This window comes from Pteropus alecto, unplaced genomic scaffold (genome assembly GCF_000325575.1).
Source record: "Pteropus alecto unplaced genomic scaffold, ASM32557v1 scaffold25, whole genome shotgun sequence".
NCBI classification, from domain to species: domain Eukaryota; kingdom Metazoa; phylum Chordata; class Mammalia; order Chiroptera; family Pteropodidae; genus Pteropus; species Pteropus alecto.
In genome coordinates this window covers 33732958-33752467 of record NW_006441955.1, presented here as the reverse complement: position 1 = coordinate 33752467, position 19510 = coordinate 33732958, and the positions used below count along the sequence as shown (strand labels likewise).

The following is a 19510-nucleotide window of genomic DNA, read 5'->3' as shown; positions in this document are numbered from 1 at the left end:
CCTGATAACTACTAATCTGCTTTCTATCTCTACAGATTTCTCTGTTCTGGGTACGTCATATAAATAGAATCATACAGTATGTGGCCTTTTTTTTTTGTCTGTCTTCTTTTATTTAGCATAATGTTTTCTAGGTTCATCCAGTTGTACCACATATCAGTACCTTCCTTTTCCTTTTTATGGCTGAATAACATTCCATTGTGTGGCTACACCGCATTTTCCTTTATCCATTCATTTGTTGATGAACATCTGGAATGTTTCCACCTTTAGGATATTGTGAATAATCCTGCTATGAATACTTGCCTACAAGCTTTTGTTTAAATATCTTTCAAATCTTTGAGGTATACACTTAAGGGTGGAACTGCTAGGTCAGATGGTCAGTCTGTTTAATCATTTGAAGAACCATCAAACTGTTTCCCACAGCAGCTGCAGCATTTTACATTCTCAACAGTAATGTGTGAGGGTTCCAATTTCTCCATATCCTCGCCAATACTTGGCTATTTTCCCTTTTTTATTTTTATTATGGCCATCCACTTCACATGGTGTCCAGTGGTATCTCATTGTGAGCAGGTTCTTTCTTATAATACATTTAACTTTAGACTTAAAAAAAAAACTTATCTGCCCTTAAACTTTTCTTTTTATGCATTATTTTTCCTTTTGGATTACGTTTGGGAAAATATCTAATACAAAATTATGAATACCTGGAGATTTGTAAACTTGACAATAAACAAATATTTAAATAGCACTTGCTATTTATACAGTGGGATGTCTCAAAATTACATAAAATCAATACCTTAAAATTCAATATCTAGATTATTTTTCATCATTTTACAAGAGCTTAAATGTATATTCTTATTTATTAACCATTTTCAATATCCTCATACAGTTTCCCTAAATCCTCCACTCTATGGAAAGGCTACTTGTACAAGACCTCGAATTATAAGTAATTTCATTTCTCTTTCATATGCTAAAGCTATGACATATGTTGTACCTCCAGCCAAATGACAGAATATGGTTCCTTTCCTACTGCTTTTCAACAAATCAGTATACAGTCTATACTACAGTATAGCAAGTTTTCTTATTTCTGAATATTCATCAGATAACTTTCAAAATGCCCACCTCCCATCTAACAATTAAAGACTGAACCGATTACAGAATTTTGGCTTCATTTTTACTAAACTACACCATTCTCGAGTATTGTTAAAAAAAATTTTTTGAACATATATCTGCTTTACAGGCAAATCAGTTTCTGTATCAAACTTTGCAATATTTACTTAACTATACCTGCAAAATATATCTGTAGAATCTGCCCCAAGAGGATCAACTGAATTGACTATTCTAGTAATGTCTAAAGTACTCAATTTGGTAAACAACAATCTATCAATTAACACAGTATCCCCACAACACACATTCTACTTAGTATCAAGTTTCAAAAAATTGTTATTTTTATTAAACAATATAGATATCAATTTGCAAAGCATGGCAGGAAAGTAGATTTAAGAACAGTATTTAAATCTTTCTTGAGTTTTATATTCTAGTTCATATATTTTGAGGAAAGAATCAAACATTGGTAATTTCAATTTTTTTCAAATGTGATACATGAAGATGTCTATAATGTAATAATTAGGAAAAAAACTTGTTTTAAAAGAGGAAAAAATAATACAAAGCAATTTTCTGTTACAATCATTTAGAGGTATAAGTGAAGGGTTTCTAGAGCAAGACTTGTTCTGAAATAAATCCTTTGCCATTTACCGGTTGTTTAACCTGGTAGCAAGTTATTTATCTGCCCTGTGCCAGTTTTCTCAGCTGTGGAGGGTTTGACAGGCATACCTATACCTGAGCAGGCCAATGTGAGAATTACATAAATAATGCACATTATATCCTTTTAACACAGAGCCTACTGTGCAGTAAGCATTCAGTTAAGTACTAGTTTACTATTAATTACAATAACTACAATCCCACTTTTATAAAAAGGGATTCATGTATTAATCCTTAAGCAATTTAAATGGAGATGAAATTCAAAATGAACATACTGTCAGTATCTAAATATATATAATCAAAACACTATTTTATACTAGGACTTATCTAAGCCTCCTTGCTTCTTTCCCTTCTCCCTCTTTTTAAAAACTAATTATTGGAAAGCTAACATCACTTGGTTAGCCACTTGCAGCAGCAAAGGAATACGCTCTCTAATAAATTATTGTAATGTTCACTAGATCTTATTTTTAAAAGTGGATGTAAAAAAAAATTGAAAAATTTGACCAGAACACTTCTGGAATATTCATTTATTACAGTTATCTAAACCTTCTCCAATCCCAAGTAGATTAGGTAACCAAGTTTTAATTCTAAAGAAGAGAATAATTTCTGAATCCTTACAATATCATCTAACTTGGAAAGACAAGACTTCTCAGTCATCAAGGCAAAAATAAAGTAAATGTAAACAACAAAAAATAATTCAGTGTAAAGGCAAAAACAGACAAAATATTTGTTGGATATTATTTTGCTATTATATGTTTTCATGAAATGTTGAAAAAGACATTTCCTTAGCTTTTATTTAAGCAGATCTTTAACAATATAATTTGGTGAAATGAACTTGATTTCATTTAGAAATTCAATACAAAGTTAAAAAATAAAATACAGTAACAAGGAAAAATAGAGTAATTTGGCTGTTTTTTTAACAAAAGCTTGACTAATATATAACCCACACTATCATACAATTCACCCTTTAAAAGTGTGCAATCAAATGATTTTTAGTATATTTGTAGACATATGTAAACATCAACATAATTAAGAACATCTCATCACCTCACAAAGAAACCTGGTACCCTTTAGATTTAACTCCATACACACCCCACGGCTCAAAGCAACCACTAACCTACTTCTGTCTGTCAAAATTTCCATACTCTAGATTTTCATATGAAAAGCATCATTCAATATGTGGACTTCTGTGACTGGCTTTCTTCACTTAGCATAATCTTTTCAAGGTTCATGCAAGCCGTAGCATGTACCAATACTTCATCCCATTTTATGGCTGAGAAATACTCTACTGTATGGACATACTCCATTTGTTTACCTATTCATCCATGGATGAATATCTGGGTTATTTCTACCTTTAGGCTACTATGAATAATGGGGCTATAAACATCTGTACGTACGTTTTTACGTGGATATATGTTTTCACTTCTTTGGACATACACCTAGGAGAAGAATCATTGGATTGCATGGCAATTGTTTAAACACCTGAGAAACAACCTGTTTTCCAAAGTGGAATACCTTTTTACATTTCCAGCAACACTGCAGGAGGGTTCTGATTTCTCCACACTCTCACAAAGCTTTGTTATTGTCTTTTTCAAGCCATCTAAGTGGGAGTGAAGTGGTATCTCATCATAGTTTTGATTTACATTTCCCTGATAACTAATCGTTGGGCATTTTTTCATGTGCTTATTGGCTATTTGTGTATCTTTTTTGGGAAAAATGTCTGCTCACATGCTTTGCTCACTTTTCAATTAGGCTATGTGTCTTTTTTGAGTTGTAAAAATTCTTTATATATTCTAGATACAAATACCTAATTAGATGTGTGATTTGCAAATATTTTGTCTCCCACTCTATGGGTTGTCTTTTCACTCTCTTGATGGTGTCCTTTGAAACACAAAAGTTTTTAATTTTCATAAAGTCCAATTTATGTATTTTTCTTTGTTGCTCATGCTTTTGGTGTCATAACTAAGAATTCCTTGCCAAACCCAAAGCCATGAAGATTTACCCATTTTCCTCTAAGAGTTCTATAGTTTCGGTTTTTACATATAAGTCTTGAATTTTAGCTTTTGCATGTGGCTATCCAGTTGTCCCAGAATCTTTTGTTGAAAACTATTCTCTCCCCATTGAATAATTTTGGCATCCTTGTTAAAAAGCCAATGAGTATAGATTTATGAGTTTATTTCTGGACTCTTGAGTCTATTCTATTAGTCTGCATGTCTGTCTTTGTGCCAGTACCACACTGTCCTGATTACCACTGCTTTGTATTAAGCTTTGAATTCATGAAGTCTTTCTATTTTGTTCTTTATCAGACTGTTTTGGGTATTTTAGGTCGCTTGCAATTCTCTATGAATTTTAGAATCAACTTGTCAATTTTTGTGAAGAACTCAAATGGAACTCTGATAAGGACTGTGCCAAATGTGTACATCAGTTTGAGAAGTATTAGCCTCTTAATAATGTCAATTCTTCTGATCTATGAACCTTTATTTAGTTTTTTCATTTTTTTAGATCTCTAATTTCTTTCATCAATGTTTTGCAGTTTTCAAAGTATAAGTTTTGTACTTCTTTTGTTAAATTAATTACAGTATTTTATCCTTAATGCTAACATGAATGAAATTGTTTTAACTTTGTTTTCAGATTGGCTCTCCATTTTTTGCAATGTAAAACTAGAAATATGATTATCTCTAAGAGTAATAATGTTCAGAAGATTAAAAGCAAATTAATTTTCTAGAAGAAACAGTTTTTCCTGGTACCAAGGACCATGAAATATTTCTTCCCCTTGTCCTCATAAAGAGGATTCTATGTAATACAACACTTCCTCAACAATAAATTACACCTAAGAAAGGAGTTTGATTCAAAATCACATGTGAGGTCATTTAAAAAATACAGATGTTCTGGCTCCTCCTTAAATCAGGATTTAGAGAAGACAGGTGGACCAGGGTACATGAATTTTAAAAGTATCTTTGGGTAATTTTGATGTTCGTGACTAATAACTGCAGTAGAGGATTCACTTACCTAATTTCTACAATTATAATTATTATGCCGCTTCTCTATATAAATATGAAAAAATTATCTTAAAGCACTAAATTAAAAAAATAAATAAAAGTATCTTGAAGCATAACAATTATGCTTTCTTACTTACTAGGGGATTTGCTGAGGCTCATCTTCTCCACAGGTTTTGATAGCTTGGGTTTCTTGATAAACGTTCCACCAGGCTTATTAAATGGTTGCATCATTTTTCTCTTTATTCCTCTTGCAGCAGCAACTGTCACATTGGTGGATTTGTTTTGATAGTCAACAACAATTCCAGGTCTATGAATGCTTCCAAAATCACTCATATGCTGCAAATTTGTGAAATCAAGAAATATTAGCATTATATCCAAAGATAAAGAACGAATTCAAACAAAAGGTGCACATTTCTATCTAATAATTTTCCCCTGAAAATTCCTCAGAATGTAACTATATTTTACATTTCCACTCTGAATAACACATTGAAAAACTTTGTAAATTATTACATGAACTCAAATCCAGTGAATTAGTATTTTTATTTCCAGTAGAACAAATATGGATATTTCCTACCTATTTTTTATTTTTACAATTCAAAATTACCTGAGATCATAAACAACGAATGTGCCTGTCAAAATATTACCACTTGTACAACTCTCTGACAACTCCTCTTCAGAGTTCCTAATTGATGTTTTCCCATGAAAAGACCTTAAAAGAAATTTTTATTTTACTAACGCCTGGCTGAAAACTAAGAAACACAGAGAAGACCATATCTGAAGTCTGAAGTAAAAAAGATCCAGAAATTATTTAGGATTTCTCCCTGTTGAAAAAGGGAATGAGAAGGCGAGATGGAACATTAGTATGAAATAGGAGAGTTAAAGCATAACCATGCATCAACTTCCAAGACACACTTCAGATAAAGAATTGCATCTGACGTTCCATTCACGTTCTTACCTAGAGAAACATATTCTAACCCAGAAGCCTGAGAAGCAAAACTTTACAGATGAAGAGTCATGCAACCAAACGACTCTTTGTGTCCCTTCCTCTTCTCTTGTCATTAACAAAATCTACTACACCGAGGCCACATGTCCATAGAAATTTGTTCGGCTAACCTTACTTTTAGAAGATAAAGATTGAGGAGTGATCTGAAGAGAAGGATCCAATGGGAATTGTACAAGTGAAGATTAAAATAGAAAGTCCTATTGGTTCATCTACTTCATTAACAGGAGGAAAGAAAGAAAAGTCCATTCAGACTAGAATGGTGAATACAAAGTACAGGAATACCTGTTTTTCTAGTATGAAAACAAAATTAATATTTGAAGTCTAAGAAAAAAATCATTTGCCTATAAAGTAATATACAGCATAGAAAATGTTAATTGTTTTCCAAATTTTCAAATTGGAATAGATTTTCAATTTCAAAACCCAAAGCCTAAATACCCCAACTATTTTCGGTAAACCTACAATCATAGAGTATGGTGGAAAAGCAACATATCAGTTGCTTACATTTGTATATTGTGCTCAGGATACCTATCTAACCTAGTAGACTTAAATAAATTAGTGTTTCTGGGTAATTTATATAGTCACATCAAAAAATCTTCATTAATATCCATTAAAGGTGCAATGCATTTTAGTAAGTAAAGAGTTACTGTTACAAATGCAAACTTCTACACAAGTATGACAAACTACACTGATGTACCAAAAGCTAATGAACAATCAGAAACATGTAGCCTACTAGATTTTTTATGAGAAACACTTTCCTCTGCAAAGACAATATTAAGAGCAACTGACTCAAAAAAAAAATTCTTACATTATAGCAAAAATACAGTATTCTTCACATGATCAAACTTCATAATAACCCCACATTCTATATACACTTACTAGGTCAAATTTCGTGTTAGTCAAGTTACCTAAGGACATAAGCATAATCTTTTCACTATATACCCTGAAATTAACACTTGAAGACTAGTGCATCTACTCATTTAAGCAATAATTTACAAAATATTACTTCCTAGAAAGGAGCTATAAACATGGACAAGTAGGAAATTATTTCTCAATAGTAAAACTAGTGACACGGGGAAAAAAAGAACACTCAACAAGGAAATATCATGAGAGTGAGTTAGCAAAATTATACTGACCCAAGTCATTCTACAACCTATTATACATATCAACTTCTTCACCATGCAAACATGGCTAAGCTACCCTCATCTATCACCAACTTAGTCTCTTGTGTTTAATGTGAACTATGGAGCTTTGAAGAAATTCTATGTGCTAAGAGTTTAGCAGCAAAGTATAAACATTTTATCATACATTGCACCTTTAACCTACTCAAAAACTCCAAAAGGGTTCAGTTGCCTTTTACAATAATCCAAGAACTGTCCCACCAGCACAACCGCTAGTGTTTGCAAGGAAAAAATGCAACTCCTTTTAACCCCTTTTAGACCAAACCTAACTTCCTCACCTTTTTAATAAAGGGAGATTTGGCAAAACTTTATCAACAATCATCTCACACTGCCACTTATTTTCTGAGGTGCTAGAAAAACTTTTATAGGCAACCTAAAAATTATGCTTATGACTAAGCTTTTGCTTCAAAATACACTGGGATGAACAGTGTTTATTATAGTTGAAAACCATGGTCTTGAAAGGGTTTAAAAGAGTGACTAGTGAAAAGAATCTGAAAAGATTCTGTTGTACTTACTCCTCGGCCTCGGCCTCTGCCTGTTGATGGTCCTCCAAAAGCATCATAGTTTCTGCTTCCAAACGTACTTTCAGGATAAGCAGGCGTTCCTCTCCCCCGAGAGCCTACAGGTGCAGGCTTCATATGGGGTGAAGAAAAACTGCTGTAGGAAGAGTAACTCTCTCTTCCTCTGTCCTCCATAAACCCAGGCCTCAATTTTGAACGGGAGTAAGGTGCTTCCCAGCTAGACCCGCCCTGGTTTCTACCTCCGAAAGAGTCAAGGCTATTCCGGTAGGAGCTCTCAAATCGACCACCATAACTACCTCCGAAGCGGCTTTGTTCGGGTTCATTAAAACCATAGCCAGATCTGTATAGATCTCGCCCACCCAGAGAAGACCTGGAGTCGTAAGACTCATAAGGTCCAAACCTGGAAAAGTTGCACAGTGAGGGAAAAAACAAAAGTAAGCTTACTAATGTTAGACAATTCAAAAGACAAATTATCAGATGACATTTATCAACTAAAATTCATTTATACCATACTGGTTTGCACAGTTCTACTTTTGTTCACACTTGATTAGGGCTGGGCAGTTCAACACGAGACCAGATAGAAAGCTATCTGAGTCAGTTTTTAAATATGAATTGAGTTAAGCAAAGTTTATCTTTAAAATCTGCTTTTTGAAGCTTTTCTATTTTATTAAAAAGAAAATATTAGTCTGTCATTATTTAAGCCCAGCCCTAGTCTTAGAAAAAATCATTTGCTAAAATTCACAAACTACTCAAACTTTCTTTGAATCCATCCCTGATATTGGAAAATACAAAACATTTACAGTATTTTGGCTTTCAATAGGGACACAAATTGAAGACTACACAGATGTAGACTATTTGTGACACAGAAGAGATCCTTTTGCACAACCAATAATCTATATCACAAAACTACTTCAATGTGTCTGTAGTAGTCAAAATTGGGAGAATTATCTCTGGTTATAAAATTTAACAATCTGCCAAACTTTGGCTAAGGTATTGACCTTAGCCAAATCCTCAGTCACTTTCACTTATAGACTAGTAAATCTAAAAAACCTACAAAAATAAGCACATGAAATAGAACATAAAAGTAAAGGACCACCAACATATACCCTCTGCATATGAATTTTCAAGGCAGATAAGAAAGAATACATTTTATAATATCTTCAATTATTTGAAATATTATTTCCTGGAAGGAAATCATGTAAAACTACCCTAAAAAAGGGAGCACACAGTCTCCTCAAGGTTTTAATAGAGTCAACAGAAGAAACAAATCATCTTCTCACAAATCTAAAGTATGGATTACAAAAGTTGCTTGATACCTTACAACATAGTTTTATAAAGGCCCACAATTACACGGGATAAACGATAACATCTACATAATTTATGCACATTACATTTACAATGTAACAGGGCAATAACTGATAAATTAAAACATTTAAATGTGTTACATTACTTCAATTATTTACAGATCACTAAATAGAAGGTACTATTTACTTCTGAATCTTAGTAACCATATTAAAATTGTTCCCCTTTCCAACTACATTTTTCAAAACATCTATCATTTAAGCAAAATTGTTGTAACTGTTCATTTTCTTGGTATTTCTCTACCATAAAACATAATGGCACACTTGAAGCAGAAAGAAGGAAAGTAAGCATCAGTCAGTTCATCCTTAAGGAATCCAGATCCTTCAATTTATGAAGAAGGACGATAGTTTTAAATGTTTCCTAACTAGTTTTACTTCTATTTATTTGGAATCCTTGTGTCTCAAAATAGACCCCCTTTGCCTTATATATGGTCAACCCTAAAGTCTGCAGTAGTTAAACTAGGTTTAAGATTTCCACAGTATCACCAGTGAAATATAAATACATTCTAAACCTAGTGCATTAAACTAAGCGAAAAGTATAGTATCATTAGCTTTAATACAATGCTCCTAGTCTAGAGCACAAGTGGTTTTGGTATAAATATTACCTGCCAATAAAAAACCTAGACATGACTTATAGACCATTTTTATTATTACAATATGCTCTTTTACTTTAAAATTAAAATGAAAAGAATAACTATCTTAAATGTTTCTTAGAAATTGAATGTGGCTAGGCTGGTTCAGTTAAACCCAATCTAGTCAGATTGCTTTGCTGCTTTACAGAGCACTCCATATTAGGTAAGATTTTTTTTTTAAATCATTTAAGAAAGCTTCACAAATAATATTTCCAATAACACTTTTATATCATTTGTTTGGAACATTCTGATTGATAAGGAATTAAAGGTAAAAGTAAAAGAAACATTCACTGCTAAAGACAGAAAATCTTACTCTATCATATTGAAATGATAATAGTTTCTGAGGTTTTCCTAAAATACTATCTGCCAGTGATCCAGAGATAATTTTTATAACCATTAAACACCTTTAAACATTTAAGGTGATTATTCAATACCATATAGTATAGTTCAGGTATCATAACATGCCAAAAGAATACTTAAATTAAAATATCCAGAATCTTATAGTCTTCTAATTATTTGGCCAAGTGATTAAGCAATTTACCTGCTACCCCCACCACCACCACTGTGATTGTCCATGCCATATGACTGGTTTAGGTAGGAGTCCATGGATCTTTGACCCCCATAGGATCCATGGCCATAGTCACGATCCATCCCTATAAAGAGTTTAAAAAGAAAAAAATTAAATGATGCTCACCTTAACTGGCACTCAAGAGAAGAATTTTTAGATAAATATCCTTGAATGCCAGACCTCCATAAGATCCAGGGCCATAATCACGATCCATTCCTAAAAGAGAGTCAATAAAAAAAGGTCGGTAAAATATACTCTTCTCTTCAGGAATCGTTACATAAAACACAAGATCTTAACGTCAATCATCTGAAATAATATTTCATCATTAACATTTAAGCTAAAGTTGCACTAGACATTGAAGGAAAAAACACAGATGATAATCTACTGAAAATCAGATTTGCTATAGAAACTGTAAGTTTCAAAGAAAAACATTAGCAACTAAAAAGTTCTATATCAGAATTATTTTCAATTTAATCAATATTTATTTGACTAGGGTACTACTATGAGGTTCTGTAATAGATACTAGAGTACATAATTAATAATAAATAATTACTATTCTCAAGAAAAATCAACATTTAATAATGTCAAAGGGAAAATTTTTGTTATTAGTTTTCTGCATCTAACTGCTCTCAAAATGTCTAAAAACCCATAAGCAGACATATTTTCAATTAGCCTAATGTCAGTTACTTTTTATAGTAACTGAAATAGTTTTTGAGAAGTAAAAATCAGAGTGAGGCCAATCTGTGGCACTGTGCCTATAAATTATGACTCAACAAATATTTAAATCCTCATATACTCATATACTTTGAATATTTAAATCCTCAAATCTTCATATACTTTGAACAGAGGGAATGAATGTGCATTCCAGCAATGCAAACACTAAAAAAATTCTAATACAATAAGAGTATTAAGTATATTTTATTACACTGCCACTCCACCTCTATCCCAACCTATGATGTGAAAAATACAATAAAATGATTACTAAAAATTTACTATGATTATAAAAATGTTTTTAATTAAAAACCATTTAGAATGTGTTTCCCATAAAGTCTTTTAAAATCCTCCTCAAATTTCATGCACTAATAATAAATATAATCATATATACAAATACCTTAATTTGTTTTTATAACATTAAATTTTAATTACAATAATTTAAATATTTCTGTTCCTAACAATAATAATAATGAGAGCAACAACTTTATAAAAATACTACTTGCAATCTTGCAACTTTAAACCTGGAAGTGACCTAAATGATCAAATTCAATCTTGTCTTTTAGATTAGGGAACTGAAGTCCAAAGAGATGAAATGATTTTCCCAAAGTCCCATAAGTATCTGCTCCTCTAGCGTCATGCTGTTGCTTCTAAATGAAACACTCTCCTCTACCACCCCAAATATTTGCTTATTGAAATCTTCTAATCTTTTAGAGTCCATTTCATATACTAATCTTTTCAAGGACACGCTTATTGATATTGTCTCAGCTGATTATCACCTTTCTTCTAAATATCTATAAGTCTGTAGCTCTTATCTGGTGTTAATGATACTCTGCCTTATATTCTGCTATTTGTGGCCCCATCTGAAATATACACTAATCTTACTATAGTCAAGGTCTAACTTTTAGTAATTTTTTATATACTCTTGAGCAACAGTTCTCAAAGAATGGTCTATTAACCACTGGAAGTTGCCAAGACTTTTTCAGTCCACAAAGTCAAACTATTTTCATAAATTAAATATTAAGACATTACCTGCCCTCTATCTACAGTGTTGACATTTGCACTGAAGATGCAAAAGCACTGGTGGGTAAAACTGTTGATGTCACAGCACAAATCAAGGCAGTAGTACCAGACTGTACTAGCAGTCGCTGTATTCTTCAACACTGCACACTTGCAGTAAAAAATAAAAATGCCACCTTCACTTAAGAATGCCCTTGATGAAGCGGTAAGAATAATTAATTTTATTAAATCATGACCTTTGAGTACACTTTCTTTCTGATAGTCTATGTAGTGAAATGGGAAGTACACATAAAGCAATTTTGCTGCATATCATAGTATCATAGTTCGCTCCAGGAAAAGCCATTGTGTAAGTGTTTGGTTTGTGAAATGAGTAGCCACTTTTTATAAGGAATATTATTTTTACTAGGAAGACTGGCATTTGAAAATTATGGCTTTCAGACTAGGACATGTAGCAGACATTTTCTCAAAAATGAACGAAGTGATACTGTCACTTTGAGGAAAACAAGTAAAAATATTTGCTGCCAATGATAAAATTCAAGCTTTCAAGTAATAATTAAAATTGCATACAACTTTTATCTACCACCTTGAACTTGACAGCTTCTCAATACTTAAAAGCTTTTCTGATAAAATTGGTAGTGGCATTAATGAATTTTTTTTATAATGTACAATAAAATCTGTCAATATGTATTTGGAAAATCTTAATAACTCAGTAAACCAATATTTTCCAATAATGCCTGATAGTATAGGATCATAGTAAAAAAGATCCATTAAAAGTACAAGACATACACCAATGGATTTCAATATAATAGAGTACAAAAAGCTTACCAATATATAAAATGTATCAACATATTTTACATTTTTTTAATACTAAGACTCCATATTGGGTGTGTAACTTACATTTACAGCACAATACAATTCTGACTATCTACATCGCAAGTGCTCAATAGTCACATATGGCTAGTGGCTACCATATTCGACAACATAGTTCTAGACTAATAGTCAATTATTTGTCTTTAGAGTTGGTAAATATACCATATAATTCATGCTAATATCACTCATATAGAGGACGATTTTGAGATTAAAATTAAGTTTTTCAAAATAAGAGGCTTTCCTCTAAGGCGTCATATTAAAAAATAATCTTAGAGTTAGTTTCAGGTACACAAAGCAAAAAAACCTTATTTTGTCATTTCTCCTAGTTTCTATTTTGAGTTAGCAGAGGCTGCCTTTGGATACTAAACCCTTCAGTATTTTGAATCTGTGTGTTTTATTTCATAAGACATCTTAAATTACTAATATTTATTGAACACTCACCTTGTGCCAGGTAGAGTACCCAAAAACTAACAAAACTACTTTCACACAGTCATGACTTTGGTTTAGTGTTCATTGGATTGTTACTATTCAGTTAATTAAAAAAGAAAAGAGGCAATGTCCTTATATTGGTATAATCAGTTTGATTATAGAGATATAGAGTCTGTAAGATGATTTGTATATGTAAACAATATTCTTGCAGGATATCAAATTTAAAAATACTTTAAAAGTAAAGCTAAGAATATATCATGTCTTTACTATTAAGTGAGAAATTGACAAAAAATTGGCCTCGTACTTTAAATCAAATCTATTTTATCACTTAAATCAGTCTATCCTATAAATGACGAGCTCAAAAAATATTAAAACTCACAATTAAATCACAAGGAAGTAGCTGTGGAGTAGGAGGATAAATCAACTGACTTATCATTAAAATAACTGATGAGCTGTGTGATACTAAGTCTTGAATGGGACTACTATTCACCACTATACTACTAGCATCTTGGTGCAGGCCACCAGCATCTCTCACCTAGATCAGCCTCCTAACTGGTTGTCCTGCTTTTATTTTTGCTCCCTTTATCTTTATTCTGAAGAAAAGAGCCAGAATAATTTTGTTAAAATATCAGTTAAAACATGTTGTTCAATGCTCAGGACTTTCCAATGTTATCCCATCTTACTCTAAGTAAAGCCAAAGCCTTAAAATAATCTACAAGGCCCTATACCAGTGGTTTTAACCAGAAACAATTTTGCCCCTAGAGAACATCTGGTAGTATCTGAGAACATTTTTGGTTTTCACAAATCAAGGGTGCATGTTACTTACATCTAGTGCATAGAGCCAAGGATGCTGCTAAATATATTCTACCGGCACAAGACATCACTCCACAACAAAGAATTATCCAGTCCAAAATGTCAATAGTGCCAAGGTTGAAAATCCCTGCACTATATGGTCCACCCCATAACCTTTTTAAATAATTTTTATTAATTGTCAACTCTTAACTTCATCTACAATTCCCCCTAATTCACTCCACTTACTCCAGCTATACTATGTCTCTTGCTGTCCCTAGAATACTATAGGATACACACCCATTTTTGCACCTGCTGCTCCCTCTGCCCAGAACGCTCCTCCCCTGTATCTGCACTGCTCACTCCCTCAACTCTTTCATGTCCTCACCTTTTATTGTTTCTTAGGTATAAACAAATTACCTTTGATTTTCAATACTCTTCTGGCTGCTTAGCAAAAATCATCTGCTCTAGTCAAACCAGTCTTAAGTCTCTCTGAAGCACAATTCTCTCAGCCCTACCATTGTTCCTGCTTTCCCTCTATCTGGAATGCTCTCCCTCCAACCTTTTTTTTTTTTTTTTGGTCTGCTGATATAAGAAAAGATATTATGAAGCAAGAAGAAAACATAGAGATACTGGAAATACAACTTTCTTCCAAGATATGATGTGGAGGAAATTTGTAATTTTACATGTTTTCCAATGCCTTCTACTTCATTTTGATCACTAGAAAATACAATGACAATGATGAATTATATTGTTGGCTTCGCTTGGTAACTATATATCTTATATTTCCTAAAATCTATAGCATTCTTCCTCTAGATAGCCTCGTGACTTGCATCCTCACCTCCCTTAAATCTATGCTCAAATGTCACCAGTGAGTCCTTCACCAGCTATTCTCTTTAAAATTCTCTCACATGCACACACACACACGTCACCCTTTCCTGCATTTTCTCCTTAGCAATTACCACCTTACATACAATATATATTATTTCTTTTCCTTGTTTACTGTCTATTTCATCCCACTGGACTATAAACCCCAAAAGGGCAGGAATATTTGTCTCTTTTGTTCATTGCTATATTGCCAGCTCCTAAAACACTAAGATACACAGCAGTCACTCAAAAATTGTTTTTGAAGTCAAATTATATCCCGAGACTAAGTTCTTCATTTATAAAATGTAGATAATCCAGACCTCAAGTGTTATCAAGCAGTGGTCTTTAACAGAGGTGCATTCCAAAATCATTCTGAGTACTTTCTCATAACATACATAGCCAGGCGTCACTTACTGTAAGAGGACTAGAGTATGACCTGAACAAATATACTTTGAAAGAGCTCCCCAAGGAAGTCTAACAATTACCCTCAGATGAGAACCACTGTTGAAACTAAAATTAAAGAAAAAATAAAAATCCTAAAATCGGTAATAGAAATTTCTGAAGCTCTTTTTGCAACACAGTACATTAAGAAAATAAATTTCTGGCCCTGCATGATTCTGCATTTCAAAGTCCTATATTTAGACATTAAATCCAACTCTCTAGTAAATCCTACTAGAGATCATGGCCTTCTATCCTTCCAAATCTCTCTGATAAAAGCACTAGTCCTACTTAACTCGTTTAAAATCCTAGATTCGTTTTTATTCATCTCTCTCAATTTTCCACTTACTACTAGTTAGCCTGCAAACTCTGTTAATTTTCTCTAGAAATGTCTTAATATTTTTAAAATTACTATTGACACCTCCCAAGTTCAAGGTCTTAAAGTCTTTATACCTAAATTTATGAAATGGTTTTCTATATGATTTTCCAATTTTCAGTCTAACCTACATGTGGATGTAAATTAAAACTTCTTCTGGTAATGTTATCATGTTACTATCCTGCTCAAAACCTGTTCTTCAGCACTCAATATGTACTGACTACCTCCTAAATGTTGAGTCTTTTTAGCCCACATCAAACCCAAAGTTTCTCTAAATTCTTAAGAGATGATAAACAGAAATTAACTAGACAGTAATTATTCCCATAAAATGGCTCATTCTTTATTTAGCAGTACATTTGTTTCAGTATTATTTTATGAATATATATATTCTTTGCAACAACTGAATTTTGCATTTCTCTAGCAATAGGAATTTTAATTCCACTCCCTGGGGTCCTTCACATGTTTTTTTTAATCTCTCTGAATTGTTCCATGCTCTTTTTTGTGTTACAGCTCTGTCTGGCAGAGCTTTAGCTCTAATAACTACCGAATGACATCCAACTGTATTCTGCATGCCTTTCATGATTTTTATCTAGCTCTAGCCACAACTCTAACGTCATACTTATGTTAATAAATAGTCTTCATGTGCTCCTCTAGATGGCTCTTTATATACTAACATATTTGAATAAATGACCTCAAAAATAAGGTCAAAATACATTATAACAGAAGCAAAAGAGAACTAAGCCAATAATGCACTTAATCTACATTACTCAATACCAAAGCCTCTAATTCAACAAAAATTTGGCCAGTTTCTTATAACTCATCACTCAGAATGCAGTCAGAGCCTTTTGGAATAAATTAAAGGAAACATAATTCAAATAAAACAGTCAAGCTAATATGAATAGCCCTTTTTCTGATCCCGAATTCCCTAATTCAAATACTATATATAGTATGAGAGCATTAATCCTAAGAAGTGATTCATCACGAGACTAAACAATGACTGAAACAAGGTAGAACTAGCTGTTTATATTGTATGAAGAAAAAAATCTAAAATATATTCTCTTAACATATTTAAGGGCAAATGAAAAGATACTCACCATTAAAGCCCTGATAAGTATTCCTGCAAGCAGAGTGTGTGTAATCTATGAAGACACATTTAACAGAAAGGAATTAGTACAATACTAGCAAAAATCTAAAATTACATACCCAACTATTTAAAACAAACACCATTTTTTAAATGTCATTAACTCAATTATCTGCAAAACTGAGGTATAAATAATTACAACTATTTCATGAGAGAAAACGTATATCTTTCTCTTCACTATCTCCCCAAATGACAGGTTTGTCATCCAAATTATGGTAATGTAAAAATTAGTTTATAACACCTGATTTATAAAAACAGCCAAAAGAGAGGATCCAGTACTGATTTATAAAGTAGCAAAAGGAAAGGCAGATTATGTATCAAATAATATAAATGCAAGGACATCTGGGAATTGATTCAATATAGTATATAATTTTTTTAAAGTTACTATTTCTTTTACAATTTAATTTGCTATAAAGATTTTAGCATCTTATTTGAGAAATGCATATGCATATATGTGAATGTGTGTGTGTGCTCTATCTATCCAAGATAAGGCATAACCAAAAACCATAGTGGCCAATTTTTCTGTCAAAACTAACTTAACAATTATTAAATCCTAGTTAATTTTACTAACAAATACTGAAAGGAATCTAATACAATGGGTACAAAAGAATACAGCTACACTACACAGGATTAGATTCAGATATATTGTTAGTCAAATTCCATCCCCCAAATAAAGACAGGGGTGAGGAGGAGGCCTGAATGAGGGATTAGTATATCGCCGGCTTTGTTTATTTAGCACTATCACTGACACTGTTTAGAAGTTTAGGTACACAGTGATAATAAAAAGCAAATATACTAAATTTTATTGTTTTTCAATTCTCTACAGAAAATGGATTCCCTGAAGAAGGGAGGGGCCTACTCTCATTGCTCCCCAACTCTCCACCTTGGTAGCTTCTGTTGCACCTTGAGTGTTGGTACTGTCATAAAACTTTGACATAAAAACAATATTTTAAAGTTTAACTCCCACCTCTGGCACTTCAAATATTCATAGTTTAAAAGTATCTATATCAAAATGAGTCAAAGACCAAGTGAAACAGCAGAATGTGCTACTGTTAACAGCTGACCTTCATATTTCAAAGTAACTTAAAAGTATCCACAAGAGTTATTCCAGACCACTTTCATATACTTAGATTTGGCGGCTTTAACTCTTTGTGGCATGAAATCAAGATCAAAGATCAAAAGATCATTTAGTAAGGCTTACGTGCTGAAATCACATGTTAAAGATAAATTTTTTTGGTTGAGTTAAGAGGCTTACAACTAGTTGTTAGCGAACTGGTTTTACCGAGAAATGCCTGGTTACTCGGGATTAAATGTAGTTTAATCATTTAAGCCCGTTTCACATATCCCTAATGCTGTCATTACACATATTATCTTGACACCAATTTCTATCAAAGTTGGGCAAGATGTGAAGACAAGGTGAAGACCTAATTTATTTTACTTTGTGACTGTGTGAAAAGGGTTAAAGAACTGCTGGTGAGAGACGGCTGAAAGGTATTGCTAAAATACAGTTTATTTAATCAGTAAATCTAATCAAGGCAGCTTTGGACAGATCTGAATTTGAAGGGCATGTGATGCTATGCCAGAATTCTAACTTTAGTCCCATCCATACACACAATCCAGAGAAAAATACTTTGGTTCTGAGATATTTCAAATTAGGGGTTATCGACCAGGTAGGTAATTGTGGTGGGTAAATACTCCAGTTTGTTAACCGGAAATGTCTTACTTCCCATTCTGTATAAACATCTACCTATACTTATCACTTAGAGACGCTCTTTAAACTCACTTAAACTAAGACAACCAGAACTATCGCTGTGAACAAGACTGAAAATTGTCACTGGGGCTGAGGATCTACTAAATGGGCGATCTGGGTCACTGCCGTGTGGGGCGAATGCGAGCTGACGTAGAGGAGGCCCCACTCGCCCCGGTGCCCGAGACCGGGAAGTTGGAGGCGTCGGGGCAATTCTCATGCACCGGGGCCGGGGCGAGTCCAGAGCCCGAGTCCGAAGGCCGTCGCGCTCGGGGCGCGTTCTTCTCCGCACCCCCTAGGCCGAGACGGAACTCCCAGGTCCCCGGCGACGGCGGGCGGGATCGGGGCGCGCGGGTCCCCACAAAGGCCGACTCCGGCCACTGGGCCCGCGGCCGGCGGGCGGGAGGCCTCCGGGCCCGCAGAACAAAGCCCACACGGCCATCTTGAGACGGTAAACAGACCCCCAGCGCAGGCCACCCCATCTCCCGCCCAGCACGGCGACAAGCCAGAGGCGGCGCTTACCGTCCTCGAAGTCCATGGCGGAGGCTCGGGGCCGACCGCCTCGGCGGAGCTAGGTAGGCTGAAACTGGGCCGGCAGCGAGCGTCCGCGAACCGCGATCCTACACAAGCAGTACGCACAACCGAGAGTGGCGCTACCGGCCGGGGAGTCGCAGGCCACGGTGAGGTTGGAGGGCGGGGCCGGCCGGAGCTGCCGGCCGCCGTAGCGCGGCCTGCGATTGGCTGGCGAGGGCTAGTGGGCGGGCCCTCGGGTGGGGGCGGGAAGCAGGATCCGCTGTCACGCTCCCAGGTGCTGACTCTTTTGGAGACGCCAGCGGGAAGGAAGGTGAAAAAAGGAGCGCCAAAACCTGATTAGGGCCGCGGGAAAGCGTACTGGGTGTTCTGGAAGGTCAGGCTGCAGCCCGCCATGTTTGATCCTGGCAAGAGAGAAAGGATCTGGTTGGAATACCTTACTCCTGCCCAAACTAATAGACCACGTGCCGACCTTTTGCTTTTTATTGGCTGATCGGAAAATGTTATACTACTCGGAGTTTCTGCCGTGGAGACATAGAAGTCCGGAACGTTTTTTAGAACTGTGAGCAGTAGA

The 19510-nt window shown here is 34.4% G+C and overlaps 1 protein-coding gene across 3 annotated transcripts in view; it reads right to left on the bottom strand.

The window, feature by feature from the left end:
- ZNF326 (zinc finger protein 326) overlaps nt 1-19096 on the bottom strand; it is a 35203-nt gene extending 16107 nt beyond the window's left edge. The window contains exons 1-6 of one of the 3 annotated variants that reach the window (XM_006919395.3): nt 18928-19096; nt 16612-16656; nt 10198-10233; nt 9991-10102; nt 7451-7856; nt 4892-5090 (exon numbers count right to left, since the gene is read on the bottom strand). In XM_006919395.3, coding sequence (XP_006919457.1) covers nt 4892-5090; nt 7451-7856; nt 9991-10102; nt 10198-10233; nt 16612-16656; nt 18928-18943 — 814 coding nt within the window. In that variant the 5' untranslated portion in view covers nt 18944-19096. Of the gene's footprint in view, nt 1-4891; nt 5091-7450; nt 7857-9990; nt 10103-10143; nt 10234-16611; nt 16657-18927 lie in introns of all 3 variants that reach the window. The other 2 variants (XM_015595230.2, XM_025052004.1) reach the window with 2 other exon arrangements.
- Between the last annotated feature and the right edge of the window lie 414 nt (nt 19097-19510).